Below are 18013 nucleotides of genomic sequence, written 5' to 3'. Positions count from 1 at the left end.
CTACTGAGTTTAATTCCTCTTCTCTCCACACCTCTACCTCTCCAGGCTCTCATCCACCATCTCCCTGCTCTCACCACAGATCACAATGTCATCTGAAAACAGCATAGTCCACAGAGACTCCTGCCTGACCTCATCTGTCAACCTGCTCATCACCATAGTAAACAAAAAGGGCTTCAGAGGTGTAATGTGTCATCTGTAACTACTACATTTAAACAGACAAATTCATTAAAATCCCTGATAGCTAACCGAAATCAAAGGGGAAAAAACAAAACAGAAAATAGTGAGAAGAAAGATAAAAAGATAAAAGGCGGTCTGCTGAATATGCACAATATAAATATACAAATATAAAAGTGAATAAAATTCAGATTTGGAATCATTAAATGTGTTATTTCTAACACAATATTAATTATAACGCTGTTGATCTGTGTCGAAAGTGCAAGAGCGGGCACTTTTGTGTCGAATCTGGCGCTGAGGAAGTCAATTTACGTTCGTTAACGTCACTCAACACATAGCTATCATGGCATCCACCAAAGCCTCGAAAGAGCAAAAATACGACCGGCAGCTCAGGTTAGTTTAAACAGCAGCGTAGTTTTCACAAAGAAATAATATCCCTCTCGCTAAGTGTGTGAAAACATGAGAGGTCACAGCAGCAACGCTGTTGGGGCAAAAGTGCTGAAGCTAGCTAGCGTTAGCTTGCTATGAGAGTTGCAGTTGAAATAAGCACCGGCGAGCTAATGCATTAGTAAGCCGTAAGAGTGATGTGACTGATGTGATGTTATGCTCTTTGTTTCTGTGAGGGCTCAGGTGTCACCCTGTTTGAACGTATTTATGAACAGCTCTTGATGGTTTAACAGGTGTAATAATACAGGGCTGTCGATGAGGGTGAATCTTTCTTACCAGCAGCCGAGTCATTCTGGGAAAAGTAGCTCACTGTGTTTGTATAGCAAGTGATGATAAATGGCAACAAATGTCCGTGTTGTGCTGTGTGCTTTCAGGCTGTGGGGTGACCACGGCCAGGAAACACTGGAAAATGCACACGTGTGTCTCATCAACGCCACGGCGACGGGAACGGAGATACTGAAGAACCTCGTACTTCCAGGTGAACAGATTTTCCTCAGTGTTAGTGACCTTGCTGCAGGTGATGGTGAAAACATCTGACTGAATGAATTGTTCTGTGTGTCAGGTATTGGAGCATTCACTATAGTAGATGGGCACACAGTCACAGGTGAAGATGTTGGAAACAAGTAAGTGGTCATGTTTAGCTTAAAAGTATTTTTATTCTATCAGTTTTACTTGCCTGCTTGCAGCTGACCTCTCCTTTTGCAGCTTTTTCCTCAGCAAAGACAGCATAGGAAAGGTATGTGTTGCTGGCAGTTTCCATTTTCTCCCAACCTTCTCTTTTGTTCTTTTGTTGAAGTAAGCAGTGTATTTCCATATTTGTTTGAGTTCTTATCGTACTTTTTGTGCTGCAGAACAGAGCACAGGCTGCCACCGAACTGCTGCAAGAGCTGAACAGTGATGTCTCTGGAAACTTTGTCGAGGAGGTTGGTGTTGCTTCCCTTCCAAGGCAGTCTTGGCTGTCTGTAATCACGTGTACTGTCTGTAATCACATGGCAGCATGATTACACACACAAAAAAAACTACCAAAATGAATTTCATGTAACTTATCACTATGGCTGTATCCAGCTATTTTTATTTAAATGTGTTGCACAGCTATTTTGTTTTCAGCTAAAGATCATGAGATCATAACAAGATTTACCAACTTGGTCAATGTCTGAGCAATAGTTAAGTGTATGGTGAAATTATTTGACAACATGCCACATTAACTTTTCCAGCTGTTTTCAAAACCTTAATAATGTTTCAGTAGAAATTTTAAGCATCCGCAGTGTTTGTGATGTTGAAATGAAGATCTTTCTCCACCATTACACCAAGACAAATTCCACAAACTTGACAATAAACCTAACTCTGATTCAGATGAATGAAACATATGGTTTGTGAATTTATGACTTTTGCCACTCTGAAGCCTCTTGTAATTTCTGTCACACCTGCAGGGTCCAGATAAGCTTTTGGACAACGATTCAGAATTTTTCCACAGGTTTACCATAGTCATTGGTGTCCAGCTACCAGAAAGGTATGAGATCATCTTAATCCTTGCATTCATTTACAGTGCTGTGCTAAAATCTTGACCCACCTGTCATTTCTTTATACTGTGCTGGGAAAATAGAAAATTGGTGCAGTGTTTTGAGACAATGTACAAACATACACAGAAATGCAATGTATAAGGAAAAAACAGTTTGTGCAATTCTAACAAGCTTGAAACTCAACATTTGGTATGACCACCTTTATTCTTTAACACAGCCTGAACTTTCTTAAGTAAGCTTTCTTGTCATTTCTTTAAGTAGTTGAGGAATAGTTCTCCAGGCTTCTTGAAGCACATTTAAAAAATTTCATGGTGATGAAGAGCTTTGAATGATGAAGATGATCCCACACTGCTTCAATAATGAGGTCGGGGCTCGGGGTAAGCCAGTCCCCAACTGATAGTGTTTCATTGTGTGTTTTGCTTTTACTACAGTTCAGTGTGTTTGGGATCATTGTCACACTGAAATATGAGGAACGGAAGCTGATGCTAATTTTCCCTATTTCCTAAGGATATGACTTTCAGATACTGTTTATCTGCTGTCACAGTCACTTCTTGCCTTCTTCCACCTGGACATATTCGGCACTTTTCAAGGACTCTTAGGCACTTTTGAAGTCACTTTGGTGGTTCAAAAACATTTTTTTATGTTGGTCAAACTGTGTACTCTTTGGCATTTCATAGGTCCAACTACAATGATTTGGAAATTGTTTAAGAAAGATACAAGAAAGTCTGATTCCTTGGAAGAAGAATGATTCAAGCCTTTTCCACTGTACTGTAATACTGTAAAAAAGAGCTGATGAAGAAAACTACGGCAGGCCATAAGTCATTTATTCTTAGAGAACGTTCATACATATCTATTGCAAGATTTTCCAATCAAATTAAACATCATTGTCGGGCTGCTTTTAACATATGCTTTTTCCTTTTATGTAAAATGTTAAGTCTTTTTGCAGAAAGTTTCAGGACTGACTTAATTTTCTTGCTGGTTTTATTTTCTGTCCAAATATCTTTTCAATCCAACAGCACGTGTTTGAGGCTTGGCTCAGTTCTTTGCAGTGCCTCTGTACCTTTCCTAGTCTGTAAGACCTACGGCCTCATTGGCTACATGAGACTGGTGGTGCAGGAGCATACAGGTAAGTTGCTCTTAGCAGCAGTTTTCTTCTTTAAATCCTTTTTATAGTCTTGGCATTCTACAGTTGGTATGTCTAACCCAATAAGTTCACTTTTCGTGAACAGTGAACTTGGTAGGAACATAGCCTATTTATGTAATAATATTTCACAAGTTACACAGTATATTTAAGAGTACTGACATGACACTAATATTGAATTTTTCTGCATCTCTCTTCAGTGATTGAATCTCACCCAGACAATGCCTTGGAGGATCTAAGGTTGGACCAACCCTATGCTGAATTTCAGAACCACATTAAGTCATATGATCTTGACAGCATGGAGAAGAAGGTATGCGTTTCATTTGTGCATGCACATTATTCAAATGATGCCAGGGTTACACATCCAATCATCTTCCTTTCTGTTCTTTATTTAATCCGTAGGATCACAGTCACACACCGTGGATAATCATTGTTGCTAAATACCTGGAGAAATGGCTCAGTGAGGTGCAGTATTACATTTTTCTTTTGCTTCTCTAGTGCCAAAATGTCTGACAGCTTCTTTAGCATTTCTGTTGCTGTGCAGAAGAATATAATTCTGCTTTTGCTGTTTGTCATTGTAGCATAATGGTCAGCCACCAAAAAACTACAAGGAGAAGGAGGCCTTCAGACAGCTCATTCGGGAAGGTACTTGTGGACCTGTGAAGATAATTGTGGACTTTTTCTCTTCATTTTATGTATGCTATTTCTTTTTTCTTTTTTTTCAGGGATCAGGAAGAATGAGAATGGTGTCCCAGAGGATGAGGAAAACTTTGAGGAAGCTATTAAGAATGTCAATACTGCTTTAAATCCTACCAAGGTGACAAAATTTAAAAGCTCTTGGCTTCCTTAAGAGCTATCTTGTGTCCCACACAGCATATCTCACTTTTAACCCCCAACCCTCCATAGTTTAGTCTATTAAGACTTGTGAAATCTCTTGCTTCTGCAGATTCCTAGCGCTGTTGAAGACATCTTCAATAGTGAGCAGTGTAAAAACATCACAGCACAGGTTGTAATTTTTGCCAATCTTTCCTATAAAAAAAATACATATTTTAAGTTGTTTGCTTTTAATCTGTGAAGTATTTCTTGAATGTGTTTGTTTAGAGTCCATCCTTCTGGGTGATGCTGCGAGCTGTCAAAGAATTTGTTCACAACGAGGGAAATGGAAGCCTACCCGTACGAGGAACCATACCTGACATGATTGCAGATTCTCAGAAGTTTATCAACCTTCAAAATGTGTAAGTGGGGAAATATGTGGGTGCTCACTGTTTAATTAAACAAGAGCAACAGAGGTCAACTCAACAGTTCTGCATTTATTGATACATACTTGCCATTTGTGGGTGGTTTGACTTCTTATTTGTGTTTTGTTACAGTTACAGGGAAAAGGCCATGCAGGATGCAGCAGCTGTTTCTAAACATGTAGAATCTCTGTTACAGTCTGTTGGAAAGGTATGGCGCAAAGCTGTGGAGTCAGTATAAAGCTTATATTTCTAAATTTAATGCATAATTAAGAACTGTGGACTCAGTAGCTGTTTTAAAAAAAAAAAAAAAAAACGACTCAAAACTCACCTTTTTAAAACTGCTTTTGGTTAAGTTTTTGCCTGTTTTATTTTCTCTTTTTTAACCCTTTTTATGACTTGTAATCTTACGTGCAGCACTTTGTGATTCTGTCTTGAAAGGTGCTATATAAATAAAAATGTAATTTAATAATGAAATTAACATCTAGTGTGCTGAAAACAGTGCAGCAATCAGACTAGTGTGCTAGTCTGGAGAAGTATATGGTACAGTTTTTTAAAAAGTCATATCACAGCACGTGTTTATCACAGGTACATTTGTAGATCCTTCATCTCCATCCAAATAAGTTTAATTCATCAGCAAAGCCAAGAGTGATGAAGTTAATGCTTTTTCTACTAGAACCTAATATCTCCATCATGTGTCTTTTCTCTTTAGTCGGGCAGGGAGTCATGATATGATTGAGCTATAGAATTCTATAGAGTTTGCCCTCACATGCTCAGTATGGCAGTTTCATCATTTAATTTGACTAAAAACTGGATTCCTACAGTACTTAATTCTGCTTACGTTTTTTCCACTAGCCAGCAGAAAGCATTCCTGAGAAGGACATCAAACTGTTCTGTAAGCACTATGTTCTTTTATCAACGACCATTCACTCTGTGTGTGCGTGCGTGTGCGCGTGCGTGCGTGTCAAGAGGGATAAATACTGTGTGTTTTTGAGGGGGCCCAGTTTTTATTGCTGTTCAGCTGGGCCCCGTTTAATTGTGTTGTGTAAAACCTGGAAGTTGGTTATAATTGATGAACTTCAAATAACATGGCTTTCAGATATGACTATTAATGGTAATTTAATTATTATTGATTTTACTAATGCCCTCCAGTGAGCTTTATTAACATCATATGACATTAACATATGTGAAACAAAGCTGCACAGTGCCATACATTCATTTGTAAAAATGAAAGTCTGTCATGTGTTGCTTTACTGATATTTTCTCTGATATATATTTTCTATATATCAGAGTCTCTATTTCCTCTGAGCCTGGCCATTTTCAGCACGTTATTCTGTTACTTTTTCCTCTCTAAGGACTCATTGGAAGTGAACCGTGATATGATCTCTTTGTGACACCTGCTTCATGTGAGGCTAATCATTTCCTAACTGTAGATATTTGTGTTTAGGTAAGAATGCATCCTTTCTGCGGGTGGTGCGCTGCAGGTCTCTGGCTGAAGAATATAGTGTGGATACAGTAAACAAAGATGAAATCAGTAAGTTGGGGATTCATTTTCTCTTAGAGTAAACTCTTTTATGTTGGAGTCACGTCATGTTCTTGTTGCAACAAAGCCTACTTTTGTATTAACATCAGCTGTCTCCCCACAGCCTCCTGCATGGACAGTCCGGATAGTGAGATGGTCTTCTACCTCATGCTTCGAGCTGTTGATCGTTTCTATCAGCAGCACTCTCGCTACCCAGGTATGAAGTGCTTTAAGCTTTCCTCAACGAGGAAAGGTATATTGATCAAGCTTTGGATATGTAAATACATACTAATGTGGCCACTGACCATTAAGAAAAGAATAGCTGCTGCAACATTAAGAATCTCATCCAGTTTGTATACAGTCAGCATCTAAGCTATAGTCTTAAAAAGAGGGGGGGGGGAGGCTTGCAGGGTTTATCGAGAATACTTCTCGTCTTTTGTTAAACCATGCTTTCACCAGGTTGGACAATTCTTTTGCCTTCAGAAATGTCTTCATTCTTCATGGCACAGATTCAAAATGGTGCTGGAAACATTCCTCAGATATTTTTGATCATATTGACATGATGGCCCAGAGTGTGCCAAAGAAAATATCCCCCACATCCTTACACTACCACCACTAGTCTGAACTGTTGAAACGGGGCAGAATGGATTCATGCTAGCATGTTGTTTGCTAGATTCAAAATTTGGTGCGATCAAATGGTGCAAGAGAAGTCAAGATTCATCAGACCAGGAAACATGTTAGAACCACTTCAGTTGTCCCTGGTTGGAGAGCCCGTGTGAAGCTGACAGGAGTGGCACCTGCTGTGGTTTCTGCTGCTGTAGCCAATCTGCTGCAAGCATTGAAGTTTTGTGTATTCAGAAATGCTTCTCTGCATACCTCGGTTGCAACTAATGGTTATTTGAGTTACCATTGCCTTTCTATTAGCTTTAAGCCGTCTGGCCATTCTCCTCAGACTTCTCACATCAGCAGCCTACTGCCCACTGAATATTTCTTTTTTTAAAACCATTATTTGTAACCCTCTATGATGATTGTGCAGGAAAATCCAAGTAAATCAGCAGCTGACACACCCTTTTAAAGTTAAAGCCCCTTTGTTTTTCCCCATTCTGATGCTCAGTTTGGACTTCAGCAATTCACTTTGACCATATCTATATGCTTGAATGCACTGAATTGCTGCCATGTGACTGGTTGGTTAGATATTTGTATTAATGAGCAGTTGAACAGCTGTACCTAACAAAGTGGGCAGTAAGTACATGCTACAGTCTGATTTTACTTCCTGCTGATGCCAGAATACAGAAACAGAACTGATTTCTTTATTCTCATGTCTTTTTCCCCCTGTGTTTACTCTCTTTAGGCGTTTATAACTACCAGGTGGAGGAAGACATTAGCAAACTGAAGGTCTGTGTGAACAGCCTACTGCAGGAGTACAGCCTCAATGTCAACATCAAAGACGACTATATCCATGAGTTGTAAGTCGAGGCCAAAGCTGGATGTGCTGTTTTGAGTAATTGTTTCAAAAATACATAAGTAAATATTTGCTTTCTGTTTATACATCTGCAGCTGTCGATATGGAGCGGCAGAGCCACACACAGTTTCTGCATTTTTGGGAGGTAAAGTTTTGATTGATTCCTACAGCATTTCTTTGTGAAACAGTGCTGATGAGTAAGATATATCTGTTCAAATCTTTCATTACGTTTTATTTTAGGATCAGCTGCTCAAGAGGCCATAAAGATTATCAGCCACCAGTTTGTGCCATTTAACAACACTTTCCTTTACAATGCAATGTCACAGACGTCAGCCACGTTGCGTTTGTGAGTACGATTACTGAAGCTGCTTACGGAAAAAATGAGAGAAAAATGGCACAAGGATAAACAGGAGTGTAAGAGATCAAACTGTAAAACTGGACATTGGGATTTGATTTTTACAAACATGCATATACTTAAACCTAGAAGTGCTTCTCACTGAGAAGAAGCATTTTAGACTGAACTGTCAGTTCATAGTGTTTCAGCTTCTTCTCAAAGTTCGGGAAATCAAGAGATCACCCATCACACACTTTCTGTTAAGCGGACCTTTAAGCCAGAAATAAAACTGTCAGATTCCAAACCTCAATGTAGTATTTTCATTTGAAATTCAACATTTATGGATGATGTATTACAGTGTAGTGGCACTTTGTATACATTAGTCACAACTGTCTTATTGTATTTGGAACAAGCTATGTAAAACTTTAGCGTTGAACTGTCTTGTATTGCGATAAAACATTAAACATTTTATTTGATGTGTTTTGGGGGTTTTTGTGTGTTTTTTTTTTTTTTTTTTTTTTTTTTTTTTTTTTTTTATTATCAGTAAACCTAAGTCACATATGGGTTCACTTCTGGAAAACACTTAAAGTGACTTTTTGATTTGTTTTGCAATGATTTCAGTTCTTCATCCTGAATAAATGTTTGATGACTAACATGTGAGCTTCTTGAGGCCTGTAATGTGACCCCTGGAAAGATCCACATGAAACCGCCGTGGTATATTTATGAGGGTTTGTTAACATTATCTTTACTCAACACTAGATGGCACTCCTCTTTTTTTTTTTTTTTTTTTTTTTTTTTTTTAACCATTTGTTGGTCATCATGTAGTTGCAAGTTTATTTAACATTCCTACACAGTGACCAGTACCTGGATGCTGACCTTTGGATACAGACTGAGTTTGACTTAATCAGAGGTAGGATGTTAACAAAAAACCTTTAGTGTTAATGATTAACCAGTGTGTTGTTTCTCACCAGCTCTTTTTACCTACTGTGCAGTGTGGAGCACACTGGTCTTTCTTTTGAGAGCGATCTAATATGTAGCACAGCCTTGAGAGGTGGTTATGTGATATAACTGGTGCACAGGGTAAGGTTTGCTTTTTTTCTTTTTCCAGACTTGAGCTGGATGGAAATTTAACCTTAGCAGACCTCTTCTCCTCTCCAAATCTCCCCATGTAGATATCTGTCAGAGACTCTCACTCTCATACCCCCCGTCACCGTCTGTCTGAGAAGGATAGAGCAGGTTGCCAAGAACTACTCTGGCCATTTTCTAAATCAAGAATTTGTCCGTTGCCTCTTAGAGATTATCACAGCTCCATCCATCCGCTGCCTCTAAGAGTACCACGCTGTAACAGTCCCCTGTACAGTGAAATTCTTTCTTTGCTGTCCACAGATGCCACGCAGAATACATAAGTAGAGTAAATGATAATTTCAAAACAATAGAAACAGCTATAAACTACACTAAGTACAATAAAAGACAATAGAAATATAAGATATGCAAAATATATACAAATAAATTCAGTTTATTCACAGGTATCCATCCGAACATGTTCAGCGCTGGTTATACTAGGATGTCTTCGTTTCTGCTACATACTGTCGGAGTGACAACAGTAACTCATGTGTCTTCTTGTAACCCAAGGCCCCCACTCATGTAAGGATGTCGACTGATAAGAGATTACAGAAACGAATAAGCAAAGAAGAGCTTTTTATCTGACGCAACAGACCAGCCGTTTGTCTTTTTTAAACCTATTTTTTTCTCTATTGAAGGACTCAGAGTATAAAAAAAATCAAGTATTCAAGTAAAAATTGCAGGACATTATGCTATGATAAAGGGAAGGGTATCATGTAAAGCCGCTTTAAAATCCAACTAAATACTTCTACCTAAATAAATATTAGAAACAAAATGACAAAAAGTCAACTTCAGTCAAAGTAGTACTTTGTCCTGTAAGAAATATCACCTTTGCTTCATCACGAGATCCCTAAAAAATGTTGATTATACAGTTTTGTTAACAGTGGTGCAGATTGTAATTGTGTCATTGTTTACCACTGACACACACACAGCAAGCAGCCCTCCTTCTGCAGTGGTTGTAGGCAAACTAACATGTTTGCTTTTCAGTTGCCAGTGATTTGTTTGGTAAATTGACGGCTTTGAAAAGAACCGAAACTGCATTATTTAAATATGGTTGAGTGAAACAAGTGCAAACGCACATTAGTCTTGAAACACATATTAAGCACAACATAAACCCAGGGGTAGAGCGACCCCTCACACTGTAGCAAACAAATATGTGATCACAAGATCAGAAGTTAATCACATCTGTTGCACATACTGATTACTGGACCTCAGCTTGCAAGTGCTTTATCTTGAAGCTACAGCAGAGGCCCCACACTGGAGACGTGAGTGTGTTAGGGGCCGTGGGTCAAAGGAGGTGGTCGTTAACGCTAAAACCAATCTGTAAATGAGTGGCAAAGTCTGCAGAATGGCCGCACTGCCAATGAGGATTCTGGCTGAAAGCTTCTAGCAACAAATGGAGAGCAAGGGCGGAGGGAACTGTATGAGTCAGCGTAAGGAAATGAAGAAAACTGCACAGTAAAGATGGCAGATTTACGGGCACATCCCCCACACGGACGAGGGACCAGTGTCCCCTTTGTCACATAATATGTCACTGGATAAAAGGTTGCATTTAGCACACACGTCACTAACAAAGTCAGAGTGAAGAGTGAAGGCGGTGAAAGAAAAAACCTGCAGCACTCGAGAATAATGTTCTCTGATGGTTCAGGGCTGTTACTTTGAATGATTTACCTGGCAGATATCCAACTTGTTCACCTCCTCGTGAGACCTGGGCTGAATTAAAAACAGTGCAGAGCGGAGTGTTGAATGTGTTTGCAGGAGGACTGCAGGAGGCCGGCATGCTTTAAACCTCCTAGAGGTCTGCCAAGGGTTCTCTCCATTCTTCCTCTAAACAGAAGGAGCTGCATGCTTGGATTTAACACCTTTGCTTTCTTAAGAATGTACCTAACTTATATTTCAGTATTGTGTTGATTTGACTGGTGTAAACGGCTCCTTTTTGACGAAGGAGCTGTAAAGCCTGTTCATTTGAGTAAAGCAAGCTTGCAATTGTGTTCCTGGAAACAGCCAGCTGGTTTGTTACACAGAACCACCTGCAGTGTGTTCCTTCAAAGGTTTTAGGAAAAGGGCAACCATTAGTCTATCTGTGTGTACTAGCTAACTTAAGGAACCACAGAAAGTGAAAAATGGGAAAGAGAAATGGGAGGTTTGAAAGATAGAAAGTTGGCATCAGTACAGGAAACATGTCTACTTTATTGTCACTGTAGCTGTGACCTTATTGGTCAGTAGTTCCTGAGAGGACACAGATTGGTCCCTCACGAGGTAGACTATTTTATTGTGATGTTGCACGAAATAAGCTGCCTCACAAAGTAAAGTGGAGGACTCGGAAGAAGTCTCCTTGCATGACGTGTGATCAGGATGTTTAGCACAGTTTCCCAATGGCAGAAATGTTCCTGGTTCAAACATCATGGTCAGCCGTGGCCTTTCTTTTTGAAGAACCTCTTTAGGTTCTCTTTGAGCACTCTGGTTCCTCCCACAGCCCAAAAACACGTTTGTTATGTCAACTGGTGATTATATCAGGATCAGAATAAAAGGTGACAAGCATGTATGGGTGTGTGTGGTTGTCCTGTGTTCACTCTGTAATGGATGGACCATCTGTCCAAAGTACCCATTTCTTACCTATGACACTTCTAATAGGCCTCATCCTACCCAGAACATTGAGTTGGATAAGTGGTTAAGAAAGTGGATGAATGGGGTTCAAAACAGTTTCAAGATTCACAAATGCATCTTTAGAGAATACATTTGCCATCTACAAAACCTACTAGGAAATCCAAAGCTCTGCAATTTGATTTTGCTGACCACTTTTTGAACTTAAAATGCAAACCTAAGAGAGCATGTGGTGAGTGATCACACCAGCTGGTATGCCAGTGAGTTACACAGATTTTCCAAACTTTGCCTTTAGTTTGCTCTCAACCGCAGTAGGAACGCTTTCTGTCTTTATTTCAGACGGTAGTGACACTGTTGTGATCACAAAATGAGTCCACAGACAGGCAGACGTATAAACATTCAATCTTGTGTGTTAGTCTTTGTGTTGTAGGAGTTTGCAGAACAATATTTTACCATGAAGATACACAAACACAGGCTACACAAATTCACAGGTGCAAGCAAACACTAGTATTAAATATTATATGTTAAGATAAGGATATCTGACATTGGGAGTTACAAACGCATTAATCTGAAAAAATGTGCGATAAGAGTAGAGCTCACCGGATAATTTCTTTTTCGAACCATTCTCTGTAAACTCTAGAGATGCTTGTGTGGGAAAATCCCAGTAGATCAGCAGTTTCTGGTCTGAAGCCCTCAGACGTGTCTGTTTGGCCCCAACAACCATGCTACATTCAAACACACTTGAATCACCTTTATTCCTCATTCTGATATTCGATTTGAACTTTACGGGTCATCTCGGCCATGTCTGCATGCCTATGAGTTGCTGTCATGTAATTGGCTCTGACTATTTACATTAAAAAGACCAAGCAGCGTGTTTGTATTACTTTCCCAGCTTTGCAATCTAAAACGGTAAACTCTAATTAAGGGAGGTTTTTATATTTATTATGATCTAAATATTGCTATCAGCATGTCCTGATTTAGATTTGATTTTTATTATTTAAAGACTGGTGGACATTATCAATTAAGAGGAGCTAAGCTGAGAAAACTCCCAGTGTGCATCCTCAAGTATAATACAGATCAACGGTATCATCGGATGTGTCTGTTATGATTTAGTACACTGGAATGAAATCATAACAAACATCCTGACGAGACTTCCACATAACTTAAACATGCGGTCATTGATGTTTCTAAGATGTTCATCTGTGTGTTAAAGAAGGGCAACATTACAATATGCCAAACTGAACCTTACAACACATCTGATATGCAGCTGACTGTTGTGGCTGTACAATCTTGATAAACTTGGTACAGGTCAGAAGCCCCAGTTGTCACTAGCGATCTGAGATTTGTAACACTGTCAGATTACCAGTGATTTTAACTCAACTTGACTTGTCATAGTAAGAAAATCACAGGTCTAGCAAGACTGAAAATGACCTCCACGCAATACCTAAATTGAGCCCCTGAATTCTGAAGGATATCTGGATAATAGAATAGTCTTTGATATTTAACTAACTAACTGATCAAATCCAGGATGTGGATCCACTACTTTGAAAGTTAATCACTTCTCTTCCGAGCACCTTCTAGTAAAATTTGGGTTATCCTTCTAGCAAACAGGCAAATTATGAAACAGAAGAACTAAACCTATTACATAAACTTCTTGGTGGAGATGGTAATAATAGAAACTATCTTGTGACCACATCAGCAGATGAGTTCTGAGACCACACTCATCCTAATAACTGTGATAATGATAATTCATACAGGGAGTTACAAATGCAAAAGGCACTGACCAGTGGGGAAAAGCAACAACTATACATCTGTAAAGACGTTTGAATACTGTGCACATTTGTTGACATAGGCTGTGAGTATAACCACAGAGAAACAGATGGACATATAAACACTTGTCACAGTTACCATCCATCCATACATCCACTTTCTTCTGGTAGTCCAATTCAGGGTCATTGGGCAGCTGGAGCCTTTCCCAGCTGTCACTTGCCGAGAGCTGGGATACAGCCTGGAGAGTTTGACAGCCCACTGCATGGTTAACAATTATCACAACTACCTTTGGTAAAGATTAATAGGAGGGTGGGTATGTTTGTTTATTGTCTGTCCTCTTCTACCATCTATTCATCTGGATTTATGTTCCATTACTGGGTAGGACTTCAGGGAGTCTGGAAATAGGCATATCCAGATGGAGTCAGAGATTCAGCCCCCACCCCCTATGTAAGACCTGGGTGTCACCTTACACTTCTAAAATGCATAAACAAATGGGGAGGCACACACACATACACACACACACACAGCCAGCTTGATAACTGTTATACACGATGGATGGTTAATCATCCTGTTTTAAATTGATCAAGTGCACAGATGTCTTTGCATTTGTCCTCCTAACAGTTACTGACATGCTTGCGTGTAAATATCTTAGATTCTTGAACGTACGACAGCGTTTGCAGACAGTTTACTTCAGAGGTACATGAAACGTGCTCCAGAGTGCATTCTCCAAGAGCCATTCTTATCTCTGTCGTCGTACTCTGACATTCTCCTCATCGCTGAGATCAGACGGAAACGAGGCAGCCTGAATTCCACGCTGGTATAAAAACAGTGTTACTCTATGCAGTCATATCTATGTGTGTTTTATGTTTTATCAGAAGGGGATCTGTCATAGTGAGGTAAAGACAAAAAATGTCTTACCTCAACAGACCCTTATCGGTTTCTGGGAATACCGACAAAGGGGTGAGATGAGATGTGGCTTGGTGGGCAAAGAGATTAGCGCTGCTTTGTAAGGAATTTCGACAGATATTATTCCTTTCTCATGAGTTGGTATGTAAAGAAAGACATTAAGTCATTCTTTGTTGTGACTCATGCTTTTTAAGTCGGTTTCAATAAATAAAGTAGGTCTGGTAACATTAACAACAGAAAAACAAAGATCTATTCCAGCATCTACTTCTAAAATACTGCAAGTAGAGAAAAAAAATAAAACTACACTTCATGTTTTGTTCATTTAGGACACAGCTGGAGCTTTTATTTGGATTTGTCCTGGGATTTTTATGTGTTATATTTCAATAAAAATGATTTCATGCATTTTCAATGTGATTTCCAGGAAAAAGATGAAAGAATATTAATAATAACCAGAGCAGTTTTAAGGGAGTAACTCACAGGGGCTTAAAATCTTTCTCTCACAGTTATTCATGTTGACGTGTTTAAACGTTTAACTTTATCAAGTAAGCAAGAGAAATTAAACACAATTTTCTTACACGGTGCACCGTTGTGTAGAATATTAAACTCAAAGCAAGATCAACAAGGCTCCGCGGCTAGATATATGGTCATCTTGGCTAGAAGAGGAGTTTTTACAGTGAGGAAGTCTCAGGTGGCATGCATGACTTGGATGATGGGTATTGTTTCTGTTCCACAGCCTCTTGCATAGATTTTGGTTTCATTTACTTCTAAAGTAAACTGGTAGCACACCATGTGAATTCAGAGTGATGTGTGTGTGTGAAAGCAAGAGACCGAGAAGGAGTAGCGTCTGCCACAGGGTAGTGTTTATGAAGAGGACATGTTCAGGATGAATTTCTCAGATACGTGACATAGCTTCTTGCATACATGTAGCGGTGCATATGGTTAGTATACACCGCTAACCATATGCATGGATTACATACAAGTCCTTTATTGCAAGATCAGCTTTATAATAAGTAGCCTTCTGCTGTTGGAGGATGCTTAGGAGAATGCAAAAGGTGGTAGCAGTAGCACCAAAGTAAAAATCCCCGCAGTACAATACCCCAAGATGCACACACACACACACACATAGACATGCTCTTTAAGTGAGTAAGTACGCTGCATGGGAGCCTGTACATGGTGTCATCCACAGTTCAGATCACAGCATTACTCAGATTCCTCTCTGTAATTATACTGGCAGGCCTGATTCAGCTTTATATAAAATGGGGGTATGGTTTAGATCATCCTAAAATCCTCCTAAAAAAAACTCCATCGCATACACACACACATGCAATCATATACAGAATCAAAAGATACAATAGAGAATAATCAGCTTGTAAAATTTAAAAAAAAACCTCTCAGCCTTGTGTATGTGTACACATTAACTTCTGTGCCCACGTGTACGGGTGTTTGTTGGTGTTTAGAGACTGTAGGGGGGTTTGGGGGGCGTTTTATGTACGTGAATGCTTGCGCCTTTCATGTGTCAGCAGTCCAGGATACACTCCAGCCGCAGAGAAACTACAGAGACCCATAAATGCAGCAGTGTGCCCTGGCGGGGTGGAGGAGGAGGAGACAGAAAGAGGGAGAGGAAGGGGTAACCTCAACAGGGGATTGCAGCAAATATGTAGAGTCTAATCCTCTCATTAGACAGCAGGGGGTGCGTGGTGCAATCAGATTCAAGCAGGGAGTGGGGAGAGCCTTGTCGGGAGTCTGTGGCCTGGCAGAACACTGGGGAAGATGTCTGCAGCTGTAAGAATATTATCTAATCACAGGAGCAGACATACTCGTGCACGCAAATTCACGTTTAATCACCAAATTCTGATTAAAATTCAAAGTTAAAAACAGAACTACTCAGGCAGAGAGCTGTGGATGCTGATCTACTGGTATTTTTTTAAAAGCTTCTCCCCCTGTGTATATGACTTTCTCCTTCCATCTCGAGGCTGAAAAACAACACTTGTTTCACACTGCAAACATCCACAATCGTCTACAGACATTTTGCTGCCTCAGCTCTTGCTTGCTGTACTTGTTCTACTTCCTCTGCTGTGTGGGATTTTTTTTTTCCAAGCAGTTGGTTTTTAGATTTTCATTTTGAAGGGGTGAAATTTTGAAATAAGTTGTGGCAAGAACGTGAAAAAGAACATTTCTGAAACTAGAGCTATTTATTTGAAGAGATTGAATTTAGTTTAAAGTCTCCAAAGGGGAGACTTCTGTTGTTTTGTGAGTTTCCAGCACAGCAAATCACCAAGTATCAGTTCCAGGGTGCTCTGTCCGCCGCTGCTCACTCTGTAGTCTCTGTCTCCCCTTAACGTCACACTACAAGCCTCCCCCTCCCATCCACCGCCAGGAACGCTTTGAAGAAAAACAGAGTCTCATCTCAAAGGAGAGTTTTACATTCCATTTTCTGGAGAAGCTGCTTTGAGCAGTTTTTTTAGTTGTCTACATTAAGATGTTATGAACAGTTAACAAAGTAAATTAGCTGTAATCTCGTAATTTGATCTATTATTGCAGATGCATCTGTCTAATGTTATCGTTCTCTCTAAGCCTGCATGCTCAATTAGCACAGCATCGGGGTCAAACAAAAGTCATTTGCTTGCATTTGGAGCCATACGGCTGCTATATGAAAGTTAAACCATTGTTATTTTTTGGAAAGAAGGTTATTGGGTTTTTTGTGGGAGGTTACCTCTTCAGAGTTACATGAACTGAACACATGCAGCGCAGCTTTCCTTCGACCCCACTCCCTCTCTGCTTTCCTTTGAGCATTAGCTGAGTTTGCTTTCTTGTTAAATAATGCCAGGGGAGCTGTTCCTTCCTTTACTCTGAGTGGCAGTAATACTTTGGAGTGATGGCAGATCCTGACTTGCACTGCCTGACACTTCTCGATCAGAAACACACAGCAGTTTTGGATCTGGGTCACGTCCCATTGCCCAATGCTGAGTCACTGTGCTATCAACGACTGGTCAGGCTTTGTCAGAAGACAGAGCGCCCCCGTGAAGGGGAGATAAATCCATCTTCATTGTTTATTTAATCCGGACTTTCCACCTACAGTTGTGGTCAGAAGTAATGCACTAACCATGGTTATGTTATGTTATGTTATGTTATGTTATGGTAATTTGGGGATTTTAATGATTTTTTTTCAACGTTGAATGATTACACAGCATACATCTTTAATGACATTAAAAAACAAGCATTGGGTGCACACGCCTTAATTTATCTTGGATTTTCTCTAATTTACATTTAAAATTATTTGTACGGGCACAAATATATACATATCCTGACATCTTTTAATAAGTTGTGCCGAAGGTTCTACTTTACCTTGTCCTTTATCTTGACAAGCCCAAGACCTATTAACTCATTAGTTCTCATGACTGACAACAACTAGTCCATTTTCTTTGGCAGTATAAAAAGGATTTGACAACACTGGATTAACCAATACTCAGAACAATGGGAAAAATCAAAAGGAACCAATGAAGCTCTAAGAACGAGGACTGTAGATTCACAAGTTGGGCAAGTCTCTTCTATCCTTTCCTAAACAAATGCAGATTCCAGGGTCATCAGTTCAAACAGCAGAATAACAAAATTTGGCACCACTATACCAAAGTCTGCCAAGGTCCAAGCTGTCAACCTCGAATGAGAGGAAATTATTTTGAATGTTCATGTACAACCCAGGAACCACCAAGGCTCCAGCCTGCCATGAACTGGAAACTGGAAGCCCCTGTTTCAAAAGTGACACCTTTAAACTCAAC

General features: G+C 39.7%; 1 protein-coding gene across 1 annotated transcript; it reads left to right on the top strand.

Moving 5' to 3' along the window:
* The first annotated feature begins 449 nt into the window (after nt 1-449).
* nae1 (nedd8 activating enzyme E1 subunit 1) lies at nt 450-8316 on the top strand. The gene is made up of 20 exons (XM_085402944.1): nt 450-567; nt 996-1099; nt 1184-1244; nt 1327-1357; nt 1473-1544; nt 2052-2131; nt 3158-3267; nt 3483-3592; nt 3685-3747; nt 3864-3927; nt 4008-4099; nt 4229-4288; nt 4384-4517; nt 4653-4728; nt 5373-5412; nt 5965-6051; nt 6164-6256; nt 7391-7505; nt 7597-7646; nt 7742-8316. Exons 1-20 carry the CDS (start codon nt 518-520, stop codon nt 7849-7851), a joined length of 1602 nt encoding a protein of 533 aa, XP_085259070.1. The 5' UTR covers nt 450-517; the 3' UTR covers nt 7852-8316.
* The last annotated feature ends 9697 nt before the right edge of the window (nt 8317-18013 follow it).

Source organism: Rhamphochromis longiceps, linkage group LG1, assembly GCF_057381845.1.
Source record: "Rhamphochromis longiceps isolate RC_006_pf linkage group LG1, R_longiceps_female_GT1.1, whole genome shotgun sequence".
NCBI classification, from domain to species: Eukaryota; Metazoa; Chordata; class Actinopteri; order Cichliformes; family Cichlidae; genus Rhamphochromis; species Rhamphochromis longiceps.
This window is presented reverse-complemented; position numbering and strand designations above follow the sequence as displayed.